This window comes from Vigna umbellata, chromosome 7, assembly GCF_029865625.1.
Source record: "Vigna umbellata cultivar VRB3 chromosome 7, Vumbellata_1.0, whole genome shotgun sequence".
In the NCBI taxonomy this organism is placed as follows: domain Eukaryota; kingdom Viridiplantae; phylum Streptophyta; class Magnoliopsida; order Fabales; family Fabaceae; genus Vigna; species Vigna umbellata.
The window spans coordinates 31,642,426-31,665,362 of record NC_142171.1 but is presented as its reverse complement, the minus strand read 5'-3'; the positions used below and the strand labels follow the sequence as shown (position 1 = coordinate 31,665,362).

Here is a 22,937-nt window from a genome sequence, read left to right as displayed (position 1 = left end):
TTGTGATAAAAATGAGTAACTTTGGTAAATATTGAAAAAGTCAAATAAGAGTGAAGAGAGAATGAAGAATTATGTGAAACAAGGTTTGTCGAATGAATTGAAACTAAAGACAAAAAGGAAGAATGAAAATAAATTTGTTAAATTTGTTCCCTTCAAGAAAATAAATCTTGAAGATCCACGATATCAGCAAGAACACCCGCAGCAGTGGTGTCATTTCCGGCTCCAGCACCTTGAATAACCAGTGGTTGTTTACTATAGCATCGAGTGTATATTTCCAACTGTTATTTGTATCAACACAAAATAATACACAATATACGATGAGTACATGAATAATAATAAAAAAAGTTTGAGTTTGTGTATTCTTGAACGGTTGCAATGTAGCAAAGCTAAGATTAAGGATGAAAGCATAAAGTGTCAGGAAACATTTAGAAAAGAATCCTATTTAAAAATGCACAACACAACATCAAGAAAATAAAAGAAGCTTACCACGTTATCACTTCCCCTTAGTCTTCCCAAGGGAGAATTTTTTGGTAGCTCCTGAATACCAACTTCACACCTACGAAATAGTAGAAAAGGAAACACGATATTGAATGTGAATAATTGCAAACAATGAACACTATAGAAGCCTATAAAAGAGTGAATTGAAAAATGGAGAAAAAATGTGAAAAAGGTGTGAAATGAATGCTTGATTGAAGACACAATACGAAGGGAGGATTAAAAAAGATGCCTTGAACCCTCGATCACACAGACATAGCGCAGAACATTTCCATTTGAAGCTGCCTTCTCAACTCTAGCTTGAATATCTTTATCTAGCAACGAGAGTCCTCGCTCCAAGAAGTCTTCAACAGTCATTATATCAGGTCCCATTTCTTTGGGATACAAACTCTCAATCTGTTAAATGCATATAGAAAAAATATAACAAACTTATATTATAGGGAGAAAAGTTGATACAGAAACAGAAAAGCAAGGGACAGGAAAGTTGAATATACTAATGCAAATCCAAACCTGAATGCTATCTAGATTAATTTGATGGCCAAGTATTCGAGCAAGAATTAAAGCCTGTCTTAATATTGGCCCAAACAAAGAAAGTTAGCATTACCAAATTATATCATTCATAATTCAAAAACAACAAACAACCAACAGTATTGTAATATCATTGTGAAATTAACATTCATTTATCCTGCACCAGCTGCACAAAGTGTATACACTTTTACAATACCACTATTTTTCATAACCAAAATCATCAAATAGACACGCATGAAATTTACAAATCTAGGCAAGTGAAAACTTATTTCTTTTTACAAGACATAATTGATATGCGTACTGATAGGAGACTAAGAGTCTATGAGAGGAGAAGGAAGAGTTAGTAGAGTTAGTTACTCTAACTGTCTTAACAATTACAAAAGGGCGCGGGTTAGACTTGTATATATAAGTAGTTATCTGCTGAAAGACACTTTTTTGGATTACTTGTATTCTTTGTACAGGATTCGTTATTCCTGTTGGGGAGGTTAGGCTCCCATAGCTGTCCTGTATCTGACTTCTTGTTGTTAATAATACTTGTGGAGGTTATTCAGTATTCAGTGGGAACTCTGTGCGTGTGTTAGTAAGGTTTTCTTTAGGTTTCTTGATTAGACACCTAACACCTATCAGCTTTATCAAAAGGTTGTCATGGCACAAGCAGTGCAAAAATCCCTTTGGCCACCAGTCAAGGTGGTGGCAAGGTGAATTTTTTATGGTGGGCCATGCTGGCCGCAAATTATGTCAGTTATAGCTTCACAACCAGATTATGGCAAAGAACAAAGTTGGCGAAAGAAGCCAAGGGAAGGGAAGCAGCAAAAATTGTCCTTATGCCTCCAATTTGGAATCATGTTTTCTTACTCTCAGCCATGACTACTCTTTGTTCAAGAATTTTGCTTAATTCATGGGGAAAGAAAAGCAGCTATGGACTATATGAAGCAATGGAGAAAGCAAAAAGAAACAATTATTAAAACTTCCAATAAGAATGAGTATAAAGATATGTTAGCACTTATTGATATACATGAAATTTTTCAGCTTCACCAACAATTGCATGCGGCTGTTCACCTATTAAACCCTTATGTCAACCTAAAATTAAATTACGATTTGGAGGTTATTAATGGATGTCTTGTAGATCCCACATCGATTAGGGATATAGTCAAATTATAGACTTAAGACTAAAAATATGAGAAAAATAGCTTAAGAGGTTGATTATCTCTCAGCTGAACATGTTATTTATAGAAGAAAATTACATAGTGACTATCTAGGTAATTAATGCTAACATCTCTAGGTAATTAATGCTAACAGTCAGTGTTCTCAAATTTCGGCCATGGCAAAAACCGGTAGCGGTTTTCTGACCTGCTGCCATAACAAGGTGGTGGCAAAAAGGATTTCCCCGGTCCATGGCGGAATGGCAATGGCAGAAGAAGCAAGGGTGGAGAAGAAAGACGATAGCTGCATGGAGAAAAGTAACAGCAAAGTGGGAGAAGATAGGGGCTCCACTGCACATGATACGAAACCCTAATTGCACCAACCTTATTTGTTATCTATGTTTAAAACCTAGTTAAAAATTAGGCCAGGCCCAATAAAAATTTAACACCCACTCCAATAAACTTTAAAACATTTTTTCTTTTATTCCACTAGGATTAAGTTAAGCTTAAAGTCCACTTCTTAACAGATAACACTACTAACCATTCAAAAGTACAACTACTAGCCACTTACATTAAATACCTATTTTTACAACTAACTATATTTAATACATATTCTAACACCCCCTCTAGAGTATACAAATTGAATGTACCGAGCATGGAACAAATAGATTCAATCCAAGGTTCCCTTAAGGATTTTGTTAATACATCTATGAGTTGATCATTAGATCCGACAAACTCAATACAAATTTCCTTGGACAACAACTTTTCTTGAACAAAGTATCAATCAATCTTTGTGTTTAGTCCTTTTATCGAAAACTGGATTGGAAATAATGTGGAGAGCAACTTGGTTATCACAATATATCTTCATTGGTTGAATCTCACATAAATCTAATTCTTGGAGGAATTGTTTTACCCATACAAGCTCACAAGTGAGGGATGTCATTGTCTTATACTCAGCTTTAGCAATTGATTGTGCCACAACATTTTGTTCCTTACTCTCCCAACTGATAATATTTCCTCCAAAGAAACACTATCCTATAGTAGAGCATATGTCCATAGGAGAGCTAGCTCAATCAACATCACAATATCCAAAGACTTAGGTATTTCCTTTATTTTCATAAAGTAATCCTTGTCTTGGAGCCTTTTTAAGATATATTAGAAGCTATATGACAGTATTCCGATGATCAATACAAGGATTTTGCATTATTTGACTCACAACTCCCATTGCAAAAGACAAATCTGGTCTAATAATGGTAAGATAAATAAGTTTTCCAACTACTCTTCTATATCTTTCTGGGTCAAAGAAAGCTTCGCCTAGTTTTGCCATTAATTTTTGATTTGGATCCATAGGAAAATCCACTGGTTTACAATCAATCATGCCCTCTCTTAAGATGTCAAGAGCATAATTCTTTTGACAAATTAAAACCCTTTCCTTTGATTAAGCTACTTCTATGCCCAAGAAATATTTGTTACATATTGATAAGATATTGTTATTTACAATATCTTTGAGAGTTACAATACTATGTGTATTTAGGCTTGGCCTATATTTTTCCTATATGATTCTTCATTACAAATACATTGTCCTATGTGTATGTTCTATACAATGGAATTAATCATATACCTAGTTCTTAATTACTTTTGTTGAATATAGTGAAAATTATGTATGAGATTAATCTTCTTTGTGTTGAATATACACATGAGGTTCTCTATTTATAATAGAAGAAATATGGACTAAACCCAAAATACAAATAAGAAATAATAACAAACTAACTAAAGATAAAGATAAGATAAAGATAATATATCTAACACTCCCCCTTAAGCTAGTGCATACAAATCGTATGTACCAAGCTTGTCTAATATAATCCATAAAGACTAAGTGAAAATATATGTTTTTACACTCGAGTGACAACAAATTGTTAATGATTTTTTGACATAGAAGACAAAATACTAACTCAGAAGACTCTCCCGAGGAACAAATCTGGAAGAGTAGTGTGCTAGTCTAGTATCTAGTGTAGCATCTAGGTCTGCACCTAGGTGTATGAGATAAAAACAGAAATTAAAAAATAAAACAGTAAAGAATCCTAGAACGAATAAGTCCCTATAATTATGGAACTTTATTCTTGTTACAATCTCCTAATATTAAATTCAGAATCAAATCTGACCAAACAAACAGAATAAAAGATAAATATAAGTTTTCCTAAATAAAAAGATAAATATAATTTTTCCTAAATAAAACCTAAATTCACGGTGTGCTTCTTGACAAAAATAATATTGTATTTGTTTTTAGCATGCCAATGCCTTCCACCATAATTGGCAATGGCATCTGCTATATTTGTACGGTGTACTTTTTGGCATGCTGCTATAAATCAGCAATCTGATATTGATAACACTGCCTATTAAAAAAGAATGGACATCATTCATTGGAGACCAAAATGGACATTATTTATATGCAGGCTGCAGTAATGTACAGTACCGTTGCGAGTCCCAAAACCATTTTTTGTTGATTGTAAGACATTATAAGCTTTTACACAGATCAGAAATAGCTACAAAATTAATCTTCAAGGTAAAGCAAACTACAAGAACCTTTCTAGCAACATCCATTCCACCAAGGTCATCACGTGGATCTGCAACAAGATAGCATGTATAGATAAATAATTATTAACTATTTAAAACAATGAAAGTCAAATTATTATTAACTAACTATTTTGAAATTACCAAACAGAGCCCAGGAGGGAAGGAGCAAAAACATGAAGATTAATCATGACAATAACCTAAGAATATACTTCATAATGTCGATAGATATTTTCACAAAAACGATGTTAAAAACCTAAAACTTGAAAAGAGAATGGCTTTCATTCATATCAATTACATTCTCTTTATACCTCTATTTGTAGCAATCTAATCTCCTAAAAAAGGAAAATAAGAAAACAATATATTGAAAAATAATCTAAAAGATCCTACAAATATTTTCTCTAATTGAGAAGATTCTATAGATATTTTCTCTAATTAAAAAGATTCTATAGATATTTCCTCTAATTACAATACTCCCCCTCAAGTTAGTAAATGAATATCAATCATTCCCAACTTGCCTACAAGATCTTGAAATCTACCCGGAGGGAGCCCTTTTGTAAAAATACATGCTATCTGAAGTTCTGTAAGAACATAAGTTGTAATCACAATGCCTCTATCTAGATTATCTTTGATGAAATGTCTATCAATCTCAATGTGTTTGGTCATACCATGTTGTACTGGATTATGGGCTATGTGCATGCTAGACTTATTGTCAGTGTGTAGTTGCACAGGGTTGTCCACCGTGACTTTAAGGTCATCCAAAATGGTTTTCATCCAAAGTCTTTCACACATTGCTGTCATCCAAAATGGTTTTCATCCAAAGTCTTTCACACATTCCTTGAGCAAGAGCTTAGAATTCAGCTTCTACACTAGAACAAGATACTCTATCTTGTTTTTTGCTCCTCCATGATACCAGACTATCTCTAAGAAACACACAATACCCAGAAGTAGATTTTTTGTCAGTGATAGAACCTGTATAGTTAGTATCAGTATATATTTTCATAGTTAATGTGTCTTCCCTCTTGAATAATAGCCCTTTCCTGGACGACTTCAAGTATTGGACAATTTTATCAACTACTTGCATGTCTCTCTCTCTTGAATCATGCATAAATTGGCTCACTACACTAATTGTATAAGCAATGTCTGGTCTTGTGTGTGATAGATAAATCAATTTTCATACCAATATGTGATATTGGGCCTTCTCTACAGGAGCACTTTTCTCACTTCCAATTTTGTGATTTTGTTCTATAGGAACGGTTGAGGTTCTACATCCCAGTTTTTCTTGTTTCATTAAGGAGAACAAGTACATATTTCCTTTGGAAGATAGAAATTCCGTTCTTGGAGTAAGAAACCTCTATTCGAAGGAAATATTTGAGTTTTCCTAAATGTTTCATTTCAAATTGGGCTGCCAATTTTCTTTTAATGTCAATTTTTCTATTTCATCATCTCCTACAATAATCATATCATCCACATAAACAAGCAATAAAGTGAGTTTGCATGTAGAAGAGTGCTTTATGAATAGAGTATAATCTCCTTGGCTTTGTCTATATCTCAAGGAAACCATTGCTTTTGTAAACCTTCCAAACCAAGCTCTAAGGGATTACTTAAGACCATACAATGCTTTCTTTAGGAGACATACCTTGTTTCTTTCATTTTTTACTTCAAAACCTAGGAGAATCTCCATGTACACTTCCTCTTCTAGATTTCCACGAAGAAAGGCATTCTTCACATCCAACTGGTGTAAGTCTCATCCAAAATGAGCAGCCAAAGCAAGAACAACTCGAACTGTATTCATCTTTGCCACTGGGGAAAATGTCTCCTCATAGGCAATCTCATAAGTTTAGGCATATCCTTTTGCCACCAATCTAGCTTTATATCTTTCTATTTTTCCATTTGCCTTATCTTTCACCGTGAATATTCATCTACATCCTACTGCCTTCTTGTCTCTTGGCTTATCAACAATCTTCCAAGTTGAATTTTTTTTCTAATGCATTCATCTCTTCTTTCATGGCTTGATTTCAATGTTCAAGTTTTATGGCCTTTAGGATTGAGGTAGGAATTTTTGCGGCATTAATGGCAGCAATAAAGCTTTTGTGCTTATCAAAGAGATTGTTAGTGCAAACATAGTGAGAAATAGGATATTTAGCACATGATCTTCTTTCCTTTCTCAATGCAATGGGTAAATTCTCAATACGTACTTCCTCACTGTTATCTTCAAGGATCCTCGCCTTCGAATTAGACAATTTTTCTTGCTCGAGAGTCGAAGTGGGTTGTTTTATTGTTTCATACTTTTTGCCAAAACATTTGTCTTCTTCCTCTTCTTCCTCACTATGGACTATGATAGCTTCATTGCTCAGATCTTTGGTATCCTGCAAAGATAACATGGTAATGACAAGAAGGAGAGCTCATCCACTTCAAGTGCTTTTTCCCCTAAAGTGGTGGACTGACATAAAAGGATTGTGTTTCATGAAAGGTCACATCCATGGTGATAAAAACGCGACAACTCTGAGGATCATAACATTTGTATCCTTTTTTTATTAAAAGGATACCCAATAAAGAAACATTTAAGAGCTCTAGGATCTAATTTACTATGGTTAAGATGATGAGAGTGAACAAAAACAATACATCAAATGACTCGACTAGGTAGACTCGTTATTAGGGGGGAAGAAGGAACAAAAGACAATAGAGACTCTATAGGACTAATGTAATTTAAGATACGAGTGGAAAAACTGTTGATGAGATATGTGGTGGTTAACATAGCTTCTCCCCAATAATTTTTTGGAACAAACATTTGGAAAAGAAGAGCTCTAGTTACTTCAAGAAGATGACGACTCTTTCCTTCTGCAACCCCATTTTGTTGAGGGGTGTTTACACATGTTAGTTCATGAACAATACCATTATGAGACAAAAAATTGAGAAATTCATTATTCACATATTCAGTACCATTATCAAATGTGATTCTTTTGATATTTTTTCCAAATTGATTTTGGAGAAGACGGAAAAAATTAACAAAGATTTGAAAAACTTCTGACTTATTTTTCATGAGGTATGTCCTCGTGACACAGTTAAAATCGTCAATAAAGGTAACAAACCATTTTGCTTCTGAAATAGATTCTATACAGGTCTCCAAACGTCAAGTGAATTAAATCAAATGAAGAAATACTCTTTTTATTACTAATAGGATAAGATGCACGATGGTGCTTTGACATCTGACAAATATCACAATTAAAAGACTCCAAACACTCCTTGGTAAACAAATGGGAAAGGGAGTCCTATTTTGTATTAAATATCTTGCTTTCAATGTCATAGCATGCAGCAAAATCCTTTTTTAATATAAAAGTACTATGTAAATCATCTCATATCTCTTTGGTAGAAGAATGAAACATATAATTTTGACTTATCTCAAGAATCATGGAATACCACATCTAGCATGGCCTGACAGTAATGGGACAAGCTCCCAAGTTTCACTATTATGAAGAGCACATAATTCATCTAGCATAGCCTGGCGCCAACCAGGATGGGCTAAGGCATCCCTGACAGATTTAGGAATGGACACAGATTAAATAAACGAAAGGCATGTATAAAATGGTGAAGACAATCTATTGTAACTCAAAGCAATACAATGTGGAGAGGGATTCCAAGTAGAACGTATATCTTTACAGAGGGTAATTGGAAGGTCAGACTCAATTGTCAGAGTCAGAGGAAACAAAATAGTTGACAGTTGAATTGAGTCACTTGGTGGTTGTTGGGAACGATGTCTTCGACTATAAACTTCAAGCAGAGGTGGTAGGAAAAACTGGAGGATCACAGACAACAGGAATATTAACTATAGTAGACGAAGACGACATACAAATCCAGAAGACTCCCCCTAAACAACAAATCTGGGAGGTTGCTTCATATAAATTTCTTCCTGCAAATCTCCATTGAGAAAAACATTTTTGACACCGAGTTGACAAAGAGGTCATGGTATCAGAGTCATGGTTAGAGCTTATTCTAGCAAGATTTATAGTTTGTTGGGCATATTGTTCCACTTGCTATTGTGCCGCTATCAAACCATTCATTAATGTCTAGTCTCACGCACGAGATTTATATACCTCGACATGACGGGGTGTGTTGGATGTCTCACATCGACTAAAGGTAAGGTCAATTTAGAATATATAAGTGGGTAAAAACCTCACCTTACAAGATGGTTTTATGGGGTTGAGTTAAGCTTAAAGTTCATATCCCACCGGTCCCAGGATCAGAACCTGGCTTTGATACCATATTAAATATAGTAAAACTAGGTATAGAATTAATCTCTCTTATGTCTAAAACACACATAGGGTAATATATTTATAATGAAGAATGATAAAAGTATATATGGCAACCAAACATAAATATGGTAAATGAAAGATATTGTTAAAAACAATATCAACAATATCTACCAATATTTAACAATAGCAAAAAGTCTATGTTTCCCTAATTAACATAAAACGCAATATATATAACAACTAGTTTCCAAGTATTGTTCTTCTTCAATGCCTCCATTTCTAAATCTTGGCTTTTCCATTTTTTGTCAATTAATGCCTTCAATATAGAAGAAAGAATAGTTGTGGTATCTAGGCTTATGAGAAAGGTTCTATGGGTAGATGAGAATTTTTCATAGATAGTTTGCTAGAGGGTAATGTGGTTTAGTGTAGGTTGTGGTTCCTTTTCTAGTGGCAATTGGGAGATCTAAATTATGATCTACTCGTGCAAATGGTTCTACGGAAGGAATTAGTTCATCTAAATTAGTAGAATCAGAATTTATAGGTCAGACACATTTACCTTGTGTCAAAATATAGGGCTGAACTCTAGAACTTGAGTAGATTTTGGAATGTCCTTTCTTCAGCTGTACACCAGATTTTTCCCAAATTTAGTATCATCATGTGGTCTAATAACAGGTCTAGCATTTATTTTTTGTGTTCATTGACATATTCTAGTAAGTTTCCATTTTCTGTTGAATTTAATATATCAAATACACTCTTTACTCACTATTGGATTTTAGACTTTGGAGATTTAAACCATATGACAATCCTCCCTATGTACTTTTCCACATATTCCCTATGTTCGGGCAGCAAGAAAATTTCTCTAGCTGATGGAAACATGATACATTCAAATGTTATAAAAGCATTGGAATTATAAGATTTAGGTGGGGAAAAAGAAATGTGAGAATAATATTTAGATTGATATGGTGTGTTGATGATTCAATACAAAAAATTCGGACCCAAGTCCTATTTATATTAATAATTTGGTCAAACACTAGTATAGTGTTACAAGTACAAGCCAAAGCAAGTAATAATACTGACAACATCCCCATATTCATATGGTTCACGGGTAGAAATTAACTATTACATAGATTAACCAATTTCACATATCAATGACAATTTCAAAGCACTAACCTGGTTCAGTATACCCCAGACTTTTAGCATCTTTAACAACTTGGCTGAGTGGCTTTCCATCTTCAACCTCACTCATTACATACCCCAATGTCCCTAATAAGAGCAAGTAACATAGAATGTATCAAAAAAGTTAATTTTGTACTAAGAATGCATGTTGGAAAACCAAAAAATAATATGTAACTATAGGATCGTAAAAGATATATACCACTCAAACTACCAATAATTTGATGAACAGGATCACCAGAACAGATTATGCGATTCAAGGATGCTATTACAGGAAGACCAGCTCCTACCTTTAAAAACATAATTACCAGTTTAGTAGTAATTCATCAATATAATTCAATTGCATCAAATAAGAATATGACATGCACCCTCCAAATCTATGTTGTGTCGACTTAAGGGATTAATTTGAAAGAAAGAAGATTCTTATTTTTGTTAATTGATTTGGAACAGTACATCAACTCATATATATATACATATATATATATATATATATATATATATATATATAGAACTCAAACCCTAAAGTAAAAATTACAAGAGATCTAAAGAATCTTCTAACAGCCTGCATAAGAGATCATGAAATAGCTTAGTGGGAAGACCTTTGGTGAACAGGTCTACTAATTGAAGTCCAGATGGAATGTAGGAAGTAGTGATAAGACCCCTATCCAACTTCTTTAAAGCAAAGTGTAGACCTTGCAACAACATTTTGTTTCTTACTACTCAAAGTACAAAATTTCCACCCAGGGACAAGCAACATCCTGAAGTGGATTTCCTATCTATGATAGACACTGCATAATCTGCATCAGTATACACTCCTATTTTTAATTTTTCATTCCTCTTACACAGTAATCCCCTTTCTGGACTTGTCTTCGAATAATAAAAGATCTTGTTTACAGCTTGTAAATGTCTCTCCCTTGGATAAGCATGAATTGACTAACGACACTCACATCATAGGCTATGTTTGGTCTACTGTGAGCTAAGTAGATGAATTTCCCAACAAGATATTGGCCTTTATTTACAGTGGAACTTCAGTGGTCTTGTAACCAATCATACTTGTTTCTTTGAAGAGATCAATAACATACTTTCATTGAGAGATAAAGATGCCTTTCTTCAAGTAAGCTACTTTTATCCCAAGAAAGTAGTTCAATTTTCTTAAATCCTTCAATTCAAATTCAGTAGCAAGCTTTTCTTTCAAGATTTGTTTCTCATGTTCATCATCTCCTACAACAATCATATCATTAACATAGACTAAGTAGTGTAAGTCTACTGTTAGGAGGTTAAGAGTGTATGAAAGAAGAAAGAAACATTAGCTGGCCTAACTGCCTTGGCAGTTAGGAAAGGCGGTAGGGGTAGTATAAATAAACATTGTATGTTGTTTAGAAGGGACGGTTGTTGAGAATTGTTGTTCTATAGGAATTCTTTAATTCCTGTAAGGGGGGAGGTTAAGCTCTCATCACTAGTATACTTTGTATTCTTGATTGTTGATAATACAAAGAGAGATTATACAGCATTATTTGAAGTCTTTTGGGAGTGTGTAGTGTGCGTTTCAATAGGTTTCTACACCAGAAACCTATCATCTACCTTCTAAGCAATGATTGATAAACAGGGTAAGGTCACCTTGACTCTGTCATACCCCATGGAGATCATAGCCTAAGTGAATCTACCAAACCAAGCACGAGGTGACTGCTTGAGCCCATACAAATTTTTCTTCAACCTGCACACTTTGTTCCCTCCTTCAATAGACCCAAAACCTGGAGGAATTTCTATGTATACTTCTTCCTCTAAATGTCCAGACAGAAAAGCATTTTTTACATCAAATAGTTGCAATTCCCCACCAAAATAATCTACCAATTGAGAGAATGATTCTAACTGTATTCATCTTTGCCACAGGAGCAAATGTTTCCTCATAATCAACACCATAAGTCTGAGTATATCCTTTGGCAACTAACCTTGCTTTGTAACGGTCTAATGCGCCATCAGATTTATACTTTAGACTATAAACCCATTTGCATCCTACTGACTTTTTATCTAGTGGCTTGTCAACAATTTACCATGTTCGGTTCTTTTCTAAGGCACTCATCTCTTCATTCATGGCTTGAATCCAATTATCATCCTTCAATGCTTCTTGAACTGATGTAGGGGCTCTAATTGCATCAATGGCAAAGAGTAAACTCCAGTGTTGCACAAAAAGGTGTTTAGCGGTCACAAAATGAGAAAAAGGATACCTAGTACAAGACCGAGTTCCTCTTCTCAAAGCAATGGGTAGGTCATCAAGGTCAGGTTCACAGGTATTATTCAAAGGTTCAAGGGTGTCGATAGAAGGAGTATTGACCTTGGCTCAGATGATTGGAGTTGTTCTTGGATCAAGTTAGGTTGCTTTTGTTATATCATATATGGAAAAAACTCTCTAAACGGCCAGATTTTGTAGTTGACCCTGTGAAGAAATGGACTTTAAGGTGAGGTTTGCACCCACTTATATACTCTAAATTTGCCTTATCTCTAGTCGATGTGAGACTTCCAACACACCCCATCACGCCGAGGTATATACATCTCGAGCGTGAGACTAGACATTAATGGGTGGTCCGATAGCAATCCAATAGCGGGTGGAACAATATGCCCAGCAAACAAGAAATATCGCTAGGATAGGCTCTAACTATAGCTCTGATACCATGTTAAGAAGTGGACTTTAAGCCTAACTCAACCCCACAAAACCGGCTTGTAAGGTGAGGTTTGCACTCACTTATATAATCTAAATTTTACTTATCTCTAGTTGATGTGGGACTTCCAATAGACCCTAACTCAGGATTTTTATGAGCAACTTTAGAGACATCCATACAAGATGTTTCTGGAGAAGTATTAGAAGTGCCAAGAAAAGTATCAAAATGAGATGGTTCCTATATGAAAGGTACAAAACATGACTCAAGAGATTCAAAAGACTCAGCTTCAAAAGAACTCTCCCCTTGAAGCTGAGGCGTGTAAAAAGATTTAGTTTCATCAAAAGTAACATTCATGGAGGTAAAAAACTTTTGACTTGGAGAATGGTAACAATGATATCCCTTTTTATTAGATGCATAACCAATGAATATGCATTTAACAGTTATAGGATCTATATTTCCACGGAATTGACTATAAATATGAACAAACACAACACATCCAAACACCCGACTATGAAGACTAGAAAGAAAAGGAAGGGATGGATAGAAGGAAGAGATGGACCCAGTGGGACTCAGACCATCTATAAACCTATGAGGATAGTTTGTTAATAAGATAGGCAACAGTGAGGACAACCTCTCCCCAATAAGATTTAAGGACATACATTTGCAAAAGAAGTGTCTCTGTGACCTCAAGAAGATACCTATTTTTTCTTTCAACAATATCATTTTGTTGTTGTGTCTCCACACATGTGAATTCATGAACAGCACCATTATTAGAAAGGAATGTACACATGTCATGATTTACATATTCCCTATCATTATCAGAACGCAAACATTTGATCGACTTTCTAAATTGTGTTTCTATCATACGGAAGAATCTATAACTTAGGTACAATCATCAATAAAAGCGACAAGATATACTAGAGCTTGATGCAGGCCCCCAAACATTAGAATGAACCAAATCAAAAGGATGAAAACTCTTTGTATTACTAGAAGGATATGTGGCACGATGGTGCTTTGCAATTTGACATACATCACATTTAAATGACTCAACAAACTCTTTGGTAAACAAGGAAGGGAACATAGACTATAAAACAGAAAAGGATGGATGTCCTAGACAATGATGGAGAAGCCAAATTTGAGACGACTCAAAAGAAGTGCAAGATTGGAAAAAAGAGGTAGTTGTTTTCCTACCGATACTATTTTCAGTTTCCAAGTTGTTAAAGAAATACAACCCTCCCTGTTCCTTAACAACTCCAATCGTCTTCTCTGTGGCAAGATCCTGAAAAACACAATGAGTGCAAAAGAAGGTTATAGAACAATTTAGGTCATGAGTAAGTGTTGTAATTTGAGATAATATCTTTAGAATTTTCCTAATTAGAGGAAATAGATACATAATCTTTTATTTTATTTTATTTTTCCTAGTTTTCCTAGTTTCCCTATTTCCCTATTTCCCTTTTTAGGAGAACTAGATTATTACAAATAGAGGGTATGAGAATGTATTTTTCATGATTTAGAATAATAAAATAAGTCTTATTTTCTACTTGGTATCAAGAGCTTCCGATCTTGGGGCTCCGTTCCGCTGCACAGTCGCGCCACCGCCGCTGTCCGACCACCACTGCTGTCACCATCGCCAGCTGGGGTCGTTGATAGGGCAGAAAGGTGCGCCCAACACCGGTGACCATAAACGCCGCTGCACAGTCGCGCCGCCGCCGCTGTCCTACCACCGCCGTTGCCGCCGTCGTCGGTTGGGGTCGTTGATAAGGCAGAAAGGTGCGCCTAACTCCGACGACCACAACGCCGGAAGTCGCTCCGTGAGAGGAGCCGCCACGCGCCTCCACCGTCACCTACACGCGCCCACCTCCGGCGAGACCCACTCGCCGCCACCGCCACAGAAAGGGTCGCATGAGACTCCTGAGTCTATTCCTAGGGTCGGTGACGACCCGTTTGGCCTATATTTGAGTAGATCTGAGTTTTTAGTTCTGCTCTTTTTTTTCTCAGTGTGACCCACTCGCCGCCGCCGCCACACCTGAGTCTGTTCCTAGGGTTTGTGACGACCCGTTTGACCTTTTCTTGAGTAGATATGAGCTTTTAAGTTCTGCTCCTTTTTTTCTTGGTTAAAAATCATTCCTTGGAAAGCAATGGATGAATCAATGAGTAAGCCCTTTGGATCATGTACTCTGTCCATAAAAGGTAAGATTTGCCTCAATACTGTTGATCATGTGTCTCAAGGTATTTGGATCCTTGATTCGGGTGCAACTGATCATATGACACCTTTCAGTGTGTCCTTTGACTCATGGTAAAAGAAATAAAGAACAACTTATTATAGTTGCGAATGGTCAGGGTATACCTATATGCGGCTCTGGGAATATAATTTTGGACTCATCTATTGTATTGAAGGATGTTTTACATGTTCCTCAATTAGCTAAGAGTCTTATCTCTTTACAAAAACTCACAAAGGATTCAAATTGTTCAGTAACATTTTTTCCAACATATTGTGATTTTAGGACCTTGCCACGGGGAAGACAATTTTAACTGCTAAGGAGCAGAGTGGATTGTATTTTCTAGTGTTTAATGACCAAAGCAACACAAAAATCATGAGTCAACAAGCTACATCTGAGATGTGGGCAAAATCTCAAATATGGTTACATCATCAAAGGCTTGGGCATCCTTCATTTAGTCTTATCAAGTCCTTGTTTCCCCACTTGTTTACCAAAGAGTCTGTTGAGTCTTTTAAATGTGATATTTGTCAATTGTCAAAACATCATCGTGCATCTTATCCTATTAGTCACAAAAGGAGTATTTCTCCATTTGATTTAATTCACTCTGATGTTTGGGATCCTGTCATAGATTCTATTTCTGGAGCCAAATGGTTCGTTACCTTTATTGACGATTGTACCCATGTCACGTGGACATACCTTATGAAAAATAAATCCGAAGTTTTTCAAAATTTTGTTAATTTTTTCCATCCTGTCCAAAATCAATTTGGAAAAAATATCAAAAGAACCACCAGGTCTGAGAATGGTATTGAATATGTGAATCATGAATTTCTCAATTTTTTGTCTCATAATGGTCTTGTTCGGGAACTAACTTGTGTTAACACCCCTCAACAAAATGGGGTTGCAGAAAGAAAGAATCGTCATCTTCTTGAAGTAACTAGTGCTCTTCTTTTTCAAATGTTTGTTCCAAAAAATTACTGGGGAGAAGTTGTGTTAGCTGCCACATATCTCATCAAAAGGTTACCCACTCGTATCTTAAATGGCATTAGTCCTATAGAGTCTCTATTTTCTTTTCTTCCTTCTTGTTCCCTACTAATGAGTCTACCTAGTCGAGTCTTTGGATGTGTTGTTTTTTGTTCACTCTCCTCATCCTAACCGTGGTAAATTGGATCCAGAGCTCTTAAATGTATCTTTATTGGGTATCCTTCTAATAAAAAAGGGCACAAATGTTATCATCCTCAGAGTCGTCGCGTCTTTATCACCATGGATGTCACCTTTCATGAAACACAATCCTTTTATGTCAGTCCACAACTTCAGGGGGAGAAAGCACTTGAAGTGGATGAGCTCTCCTTCTTGTCATTACCATGTTTGTCTTTGCAGGATGCCCAAGACTTGAGCAATGAAGCTACCATAGTCCACGGTGAGGAAGAAGAGGAAGATAGATTTTTTGGCAAAAAATATGAAAGAAGAGAACAACCCACTTCGACTCTCGAGCAAGAAAAATTGTCTAATCCAGAGGTGAGGATCCCTGAAGTTATCAATGAGGAGGAGGTAAGTATTACTGAGGATTTACCCATTGCATTGAGAAAGGGAAGAAGATCATGTGCTAAATATCCTATTTCTCAGTATGTTTGCACTAACAATCTCTCTGATAAGCACAAAAGTTTTATTGCTGCCATTGATGCCACAAAAATTCCTACCGCAATCCAGGAGGCCATGAAACTTGAACATTGGAATCAAGCCATGAAAGAAGAGATGAATGCATTAGAAAGAAATTCAACTTGGGAGATTGTTGATAAGCCAAGAGACAAGAAGGCAGTAGGGTGTAGATGGATATTCACAGTGAAACATAAGGCAGATGGGACAATAGAAAGATATGGGATTGATTATGAGGAGACATTTGCTCCAGTGGCAAAGATGAATACAGTTCGAGTTATTCTCGCTTTGGCTGCCCATTTTGGATGGGACTTACACCAGCTGAATGTGAAGAATGTCTTTCTTCATGGAAATCTAGATGAGGAAGTATACATGGAGATTCCCCTAGGTTTTGAAGTGAAAACTGAAAGAAACAAGGTATACCTCTTGAAGAAAGCATTGTATGGTCTTAAGCAATCCCCTAGAGCATGGTTTGGAAGATTTACAAAAGCAATGGTTTCCTTGGGATATAGACAAAGCCAAGGAGATCATACTCTATTCATAAAGCACTCCAAGAACGGAATTTTCATCTCCCAAAGGAAATATGTACTTGATCTCCTCAAAGAAACAGGAAAGATGGGATGTAGAACCTCAACAGTTCCTATAGAACAGAATCACATAATTGGAAGTGAAGAAAGTGCTCCGATAGAGAAGGCCCAATATCAGAGATTGGTGGGAAAATTGATTTATCTATCACACACAAGACCAGACATTGCTTATGCAGTTAGTGTAGTGAGTCAATTTATGCATGATCCAAGAGAGAGACACATGCAAGCAGTTGACAAAATTCTCCAATACTTGAAGTCAAGTCCAGGAAAGGAGCTATTATTCAAAAGAGAAGACACATTGATTATAAAGATATATACTGATGCTGACTATGCAGGTTCTATTACTGACAGAAAATCTACTTCTGGGTATTGTGTATTTCTTGGAGATAGTCTGGTAACATGGAGAAGCAAAAAGCAAGATAGAGTATCCGTTCTAGTGCAGAAGCTGAATTTTGAGCCCTTGCTCAAGGAATGTGTGAAGGACTCTGGATGAAAATCATTTTGGATGATCTTAGGCTTAATACCCTATTTTGTCCCCAGTTTCGCTCGAAAATGTCAAATTAGTCCATCCTTTAAAAAATGCGTCAATTACGTCCTCACTTAATAAAATTTGCATCAATGAAATCCCTTCCGTTAAATCCGTACAAACGGCGTTACTTAATAAGAGAGAAAAATAATTAACGCCGTTTGTACGGATTTAACGGAAGGATTTCATTGATGCAAATTTTATTAAGTGAGGACGTAATTGACGCATTTTTTAAAGGATGGACTAATTTGACATTTTCGAGCGAAACTGGGGACAAAATAGGGTATTCAGCCATGATCTTAAAGTCAAAGTGGAGAACCTGGTGCAACTACACTGTGACAATAAGTCTGCTATGAGCATAGCCCATAACCCAGTACAGCATGACAGAACCAAACACATTGAAATTGACAAACATTTCATCAAAGATAATCTTGACAGAGGCTTTGTGATTACAACTCATGTTCCTACAGAACTTCAAATAGCAGATATTTTTACAAAAGGGCTTCCTCCAGGTAGATTTCAAGATCTTGTAGGCAAGTTGGGAATGATTGATATTCATTTACCAACTTGAGGGGGAGTGTTGTAATTTGAGATAATATCTTTAGAATCTTCCTACTTAGAGGAAATAGATACATAATCTTTTATTTTATTTTATTTTTCCTATTTTTCCTAGTTTCCCTATTTCCCTTTTTAGGAGAACTAGATTATTACAAATAGAGGGTATGAGAATGTATTTTTCATGATTGAGAATAATAAAATAAGTCTTATTTTCTACTGTAAGCTTTCAAATGGAAATAAGGTTATGAGATAGTTTTGGAACATAAAGAACATCTTTAAGGTTAAGGAATGGCAAAAGAGAAACATTTCCATGTCCATTTATTGGGATATGGCTCCCATTGGCAATAACAATGTGGTTATCAAAAAGAGAAACACATGATGTTAAAAGAGATGAATGAGGGGTCATATGATATGTTGAACCAGAGTCTACAACCCAAGAGTCCTTACATAAAGTCTTAGAAACATTAAAAGAAGAATTAGAGTTCTTAACAATCGTGGTTGTTAGAATACTTACCCTATTTATTATCATTATATTGTGTCTAGGATCACTCTATTTATCATGTACTTTGTATCAAACTTTCATACATATAGAATGAGAGTGAGAGGGATCTTTCAAGCCCTCGAGAATTACTTTACAGTTTCAATCTCAAGTTCGTATCAGAGCAAATACTAGAAGGTGGTTTACATATACACTCCATAAGAGATTTTAGATGTTCAATCTCGACACATAGTGCAGGCATTCCTTCCTCATGTGAAGAGGAAGAAAGTGTTTTTCCAGGATTTTCAAAATCTAAAGATGCCTGATAAGCTTTCATTGAGGGTTGTCCTTTTAATTCAGCTAGACGATTGAGAACTTTCTCCTTTCCATGTAGCTTGAAGCAATTGTCCTGTCACATGGAATAAGTAGTTGCAAGGTCCTCCCAACTTAGTAGAACATATAGTTTCTACTTATTTTTGTAGTCATGGATCCTGATAACCATGTAATGATTCATGAATCATCATTATCCCAAATCTGAAAATTAGGGTCATATGGGGAAATGGCCTTTCCTTCAATATGATTGAGTCTACCCGTACCCTTTAACATTCGTCTAAATAATTGATCCCATTGGAGATAATTCCTACCATTAAGGCAATTGTCATTAGGCAAGTGCAGAAGATCAACATTGCTTAGTGGAGTTGTAATGCCAAGAATAAATCATAAGAATTCCTTAGCCCTCACGTAAATGAAAATGAAAGGTAAGACAGAAACTCTATTGGTGGCAGCAGCACGATGGTAGCGGTGATGCAGCAGTGATGATGACAGAAACTTCAGGCAACCCTATAATTAAAAGAAATGGCAGCAGTTCAGGCAACACTACTACTGGCAACCCAGTTTCCCTTAATATAATGGAGAGGATGAATCGTCAATCTACTGCTAGCAAACACATCATGTGGCTTTTCCCCTGGATTTAATTTTCCTTTCTTATCAAGGTAAATTTTGCTTAAATATGTAGGCAAAGCATCATCCTGTACATTGTTGATCCATACAAGTCATTCAGAACTTCTAAAGGCTTGGATTTGATTACTGTAAGACCAGTGTTCAAAACAATAAAGCATAACCAAGCAAAGAAATTAAAGCAGCAATGCTGCATTTTATATTACACATGGTGGAAAATACACATTTCAGTAAATATTTTCAATGTTGTCACGAATGTCATAATGGTGCTACGTGCTCCTAGAGAGATATGTGTAGTTAAGGAAAGAAATAAGTATCACTTACGGTTGACTCATGCCGAATATGACGTGGACACTTGAAAAGTTTCTTAAAATCCTCCTGTTACATAAAAGAGGTAATTGTTAGATGAAGCATGCACAACTACCATAAATACGTACTACTGAGAAGGAACAAACCAAAATCTTTTGAAACCTTAATATGAAAAAGTAAAATATTGCCCCGTCCAATTAGGATTTTCAGAAACTTTGAACATGCACTAATTAAAACTATAACCTCATACTATTTAAACATTTCTAGTACCATGTTGATTCTGAAAATGTAAATACAGTCGTGAATGATGATAATTGGGACATTTAAGGAGTTATGGGACAAGCTTATAATGGAGTTTCCAAAACCATGTAACCTTGCATTATATTTTTCAAAAGTCACACTTTACCCCAATTTGTTACAAAATTACCATTTGAACCCTAAATTTCAAAAAGTTGTTACACTTTTACCCTTTAAACCAATAATAACCCACAAAATACAAAAGAGACAAAGACCTAATAATGAAATTGAGATGGAGGAAATGAGATGCCAAATTCAACATGTTCAAGCCACTGTTGAACTTCAACAAGCTTTAATAGAACAAACAAAACGTTTGGGTGAAGAATCTGATGAGTAATTCCTCATACAATAGCAATGTTGCTCTGGAAGACAGAAATTTCAAGTAATGATATTATGGTGGAGCTTCCACATTTTGAAGGCAAGTTACAACCTAAAGAATTTGTTGATTGGCTCCAAACTGTAGAAGAAGTGTTCGAATTTAAAGAAATCTATGAAGATCCAAAAGTCAAGATAGTCGCAATTATTCTAAAAAGCATGCTTCCACAAGGTGGAGAACCTAAAGAAGTATGGGAGAAGATGCGATGTGCACATAAATGTAAGTTCTTACTTGAGCATTAGTATCAAGATAAAAAGAAGGTCCATGAGCACTAATGTCCTGAAGGATGAAAAATGTGATTTAAGAATGACAAATTCAGTTCGAATTTGACAGAAACCAAACAAAAGGATAAGAATACAAAAATTATAGTGTTTAAGGATCACATAGAATGTTTATTAAGCTTTATGACCACGTACAAGGCCATAACTGGGAGCCAGTAAACTGGATATTTTCTTTCTTATTATGTGTACATCAGTACCAAGGGTTACATAGAGAAGCAAAAGAAAATCGAAATAAATAGTCTTTCTTGACTTGATAAAATAATGAAGATGATTGTACCAGTGAAGATGTAAGAGGCTTCTTATTTGCCAAAACAGCACAACAACCCATATGCATTGCTTGCTTTAGCACCGCAACAGTGTCAAAGCTAGCAGAGCAATCCACAAGCACCAAACCTATAATCAAAAAAATAGCTGTTCAGTGATTTAATGCATGAAGCTGTGAAGGTTCACTCTCATTTCAAATTTATTTTAAAATCCATAACAGTTAGCAAGCAACGCAGTCCACAATAAAAATTCAAGGCTTAAATATGTTGGGGGTATGGGGCGTTGCAGGATACAACAGCAGAAGAGGTTTCATGGGTACTGCCATAACCAGATAATGGTGGTGAATGATTGCTTACATAGATATAAGTTAATGGCTAAGTGGATGTTCTTCTTTGATGCGGATCAGTGCATATATAGCCCACCAAAGATAACTATTAAGTTTGTTCTTGATTCACTCACCGACTACTCTCAGTTCACCATTGAACAGATGCCAATATGTTCAAGGACTAAAATAATCATTTCAAACAATGTAAAGGTTAAAAACTGAAATTTTTTAAAAGAAAGACAAACAAGACAGTGCCCCGGATATACCTGTTTTTCTACCAAGTTGAGATGCAATCTCTAGAATCTTTCCTTCTGACTCCGGATGCCCAAACGCCCGGCATTCCCCTTTAAATAACACACAACAAGTAAATATTCTAAAAACTACAAATTTTCATATCACCATCAAGACAAATTAGGAATAGATATCAACCAAAATCACAAAGTTTTGATAGAGATTCGCCAGCGCTCTTGACCCGGCAAAGTTGTAACAAAACGGTATCGTCCAACCCCTTATGCAGCAAATCATCCGACACCAACAAAGATGTACTATCACCAACTCCTACAACTCTCAAGCACAGTCCCTGCATAAAAACTCCCAAACAAAATAAATAAATTGAAACATCAATCAACTAAACAGAAAGTGCACATTCTGCTATACCCATTCTCAATCAATGTCAAAAAAAAAATCACGGAGCGCAATCACTGGATTCATTTGGCAGAGAAGCAAAAAGCCCGCACAAATAACCCCAGAAAGAAAAAAAGTTCAAAAAACAAATGGGATGTCAGAAACCCAAATAAGATGCCATTTTTCAGCTTAAAGCCATGACATAAAAATAGGAAACTGAAACACAATTTGAAAACATAAGAATCCATCTAAAGGGACATTACCTGTGTGGAGTGAAGAGAACGGCACGAGACAATGTGTTGGAGAAGTTGACGACCAACTCCTCCACAACCCATTAGAATCAGAGGAATATTCTTCATTTTTCCTTTCAATCTTTCAATTTTTTTTAGAAAAAAGTTGTCAGTTGAATTAATTAGGGTTGTGTGTATGATGGAAGAAGTAGTAGCTTAAGTACGAGGGGACTGTGAAATGTGACCCCTGATTCCAATTCTGCAGCATACAACATAGGCGGAAAGTTAGTCATCAATAGGACAACATACGCTGATAGTACTCATCAAATATGTTAGTCATCAATAGGACAACATACGCTGATAGTACTCATCAAATATGACACAGTTCAACATTATAACTCTATTAAGTACATTAGTACATTGTTATATGAAATTCT

At 35.7% G+C, this 22,937-nt stretch overlaps 1 protein-coding gene across 1 annotated transcript; it reads right to left on the bottom strand.

Annotated features, from left to right (window-relative positions):
- Nucleotides 1-22,818, bottom strand: LOC124822038 (Glyceraldehyde-3-phosphate dehydrogenase-like family protein). Its single transcript, XM_047293995.2, has 12 exons — nt 22,534-22,818; nt 22,076-22,226; nt 21,913-21,990; nt 21,335-21,450; nt 20,119-20,172; nt 10,362-10,449; nt 10,157-10,249; nt 4,749-4,789; nt 1,006-1,059; nt 728-891; nt 487-556; nt 1-278 (listed from the first exon to the last, which is right to left on the bottom strand). The coding sequence occupies exons 1-12, from the start codon at nt 22,627-22,629 to the stop codon at nt 153-155; spliced, it is 1,131 nt and encodes a 376-aa protein (XP_047149951.1). The 5' UTR covers nt 22,630-22,818; the 3' UTR covers nt 1-152.
- Nucleotides 22,819-22,937: the final 119 nt, after the last annotated feature.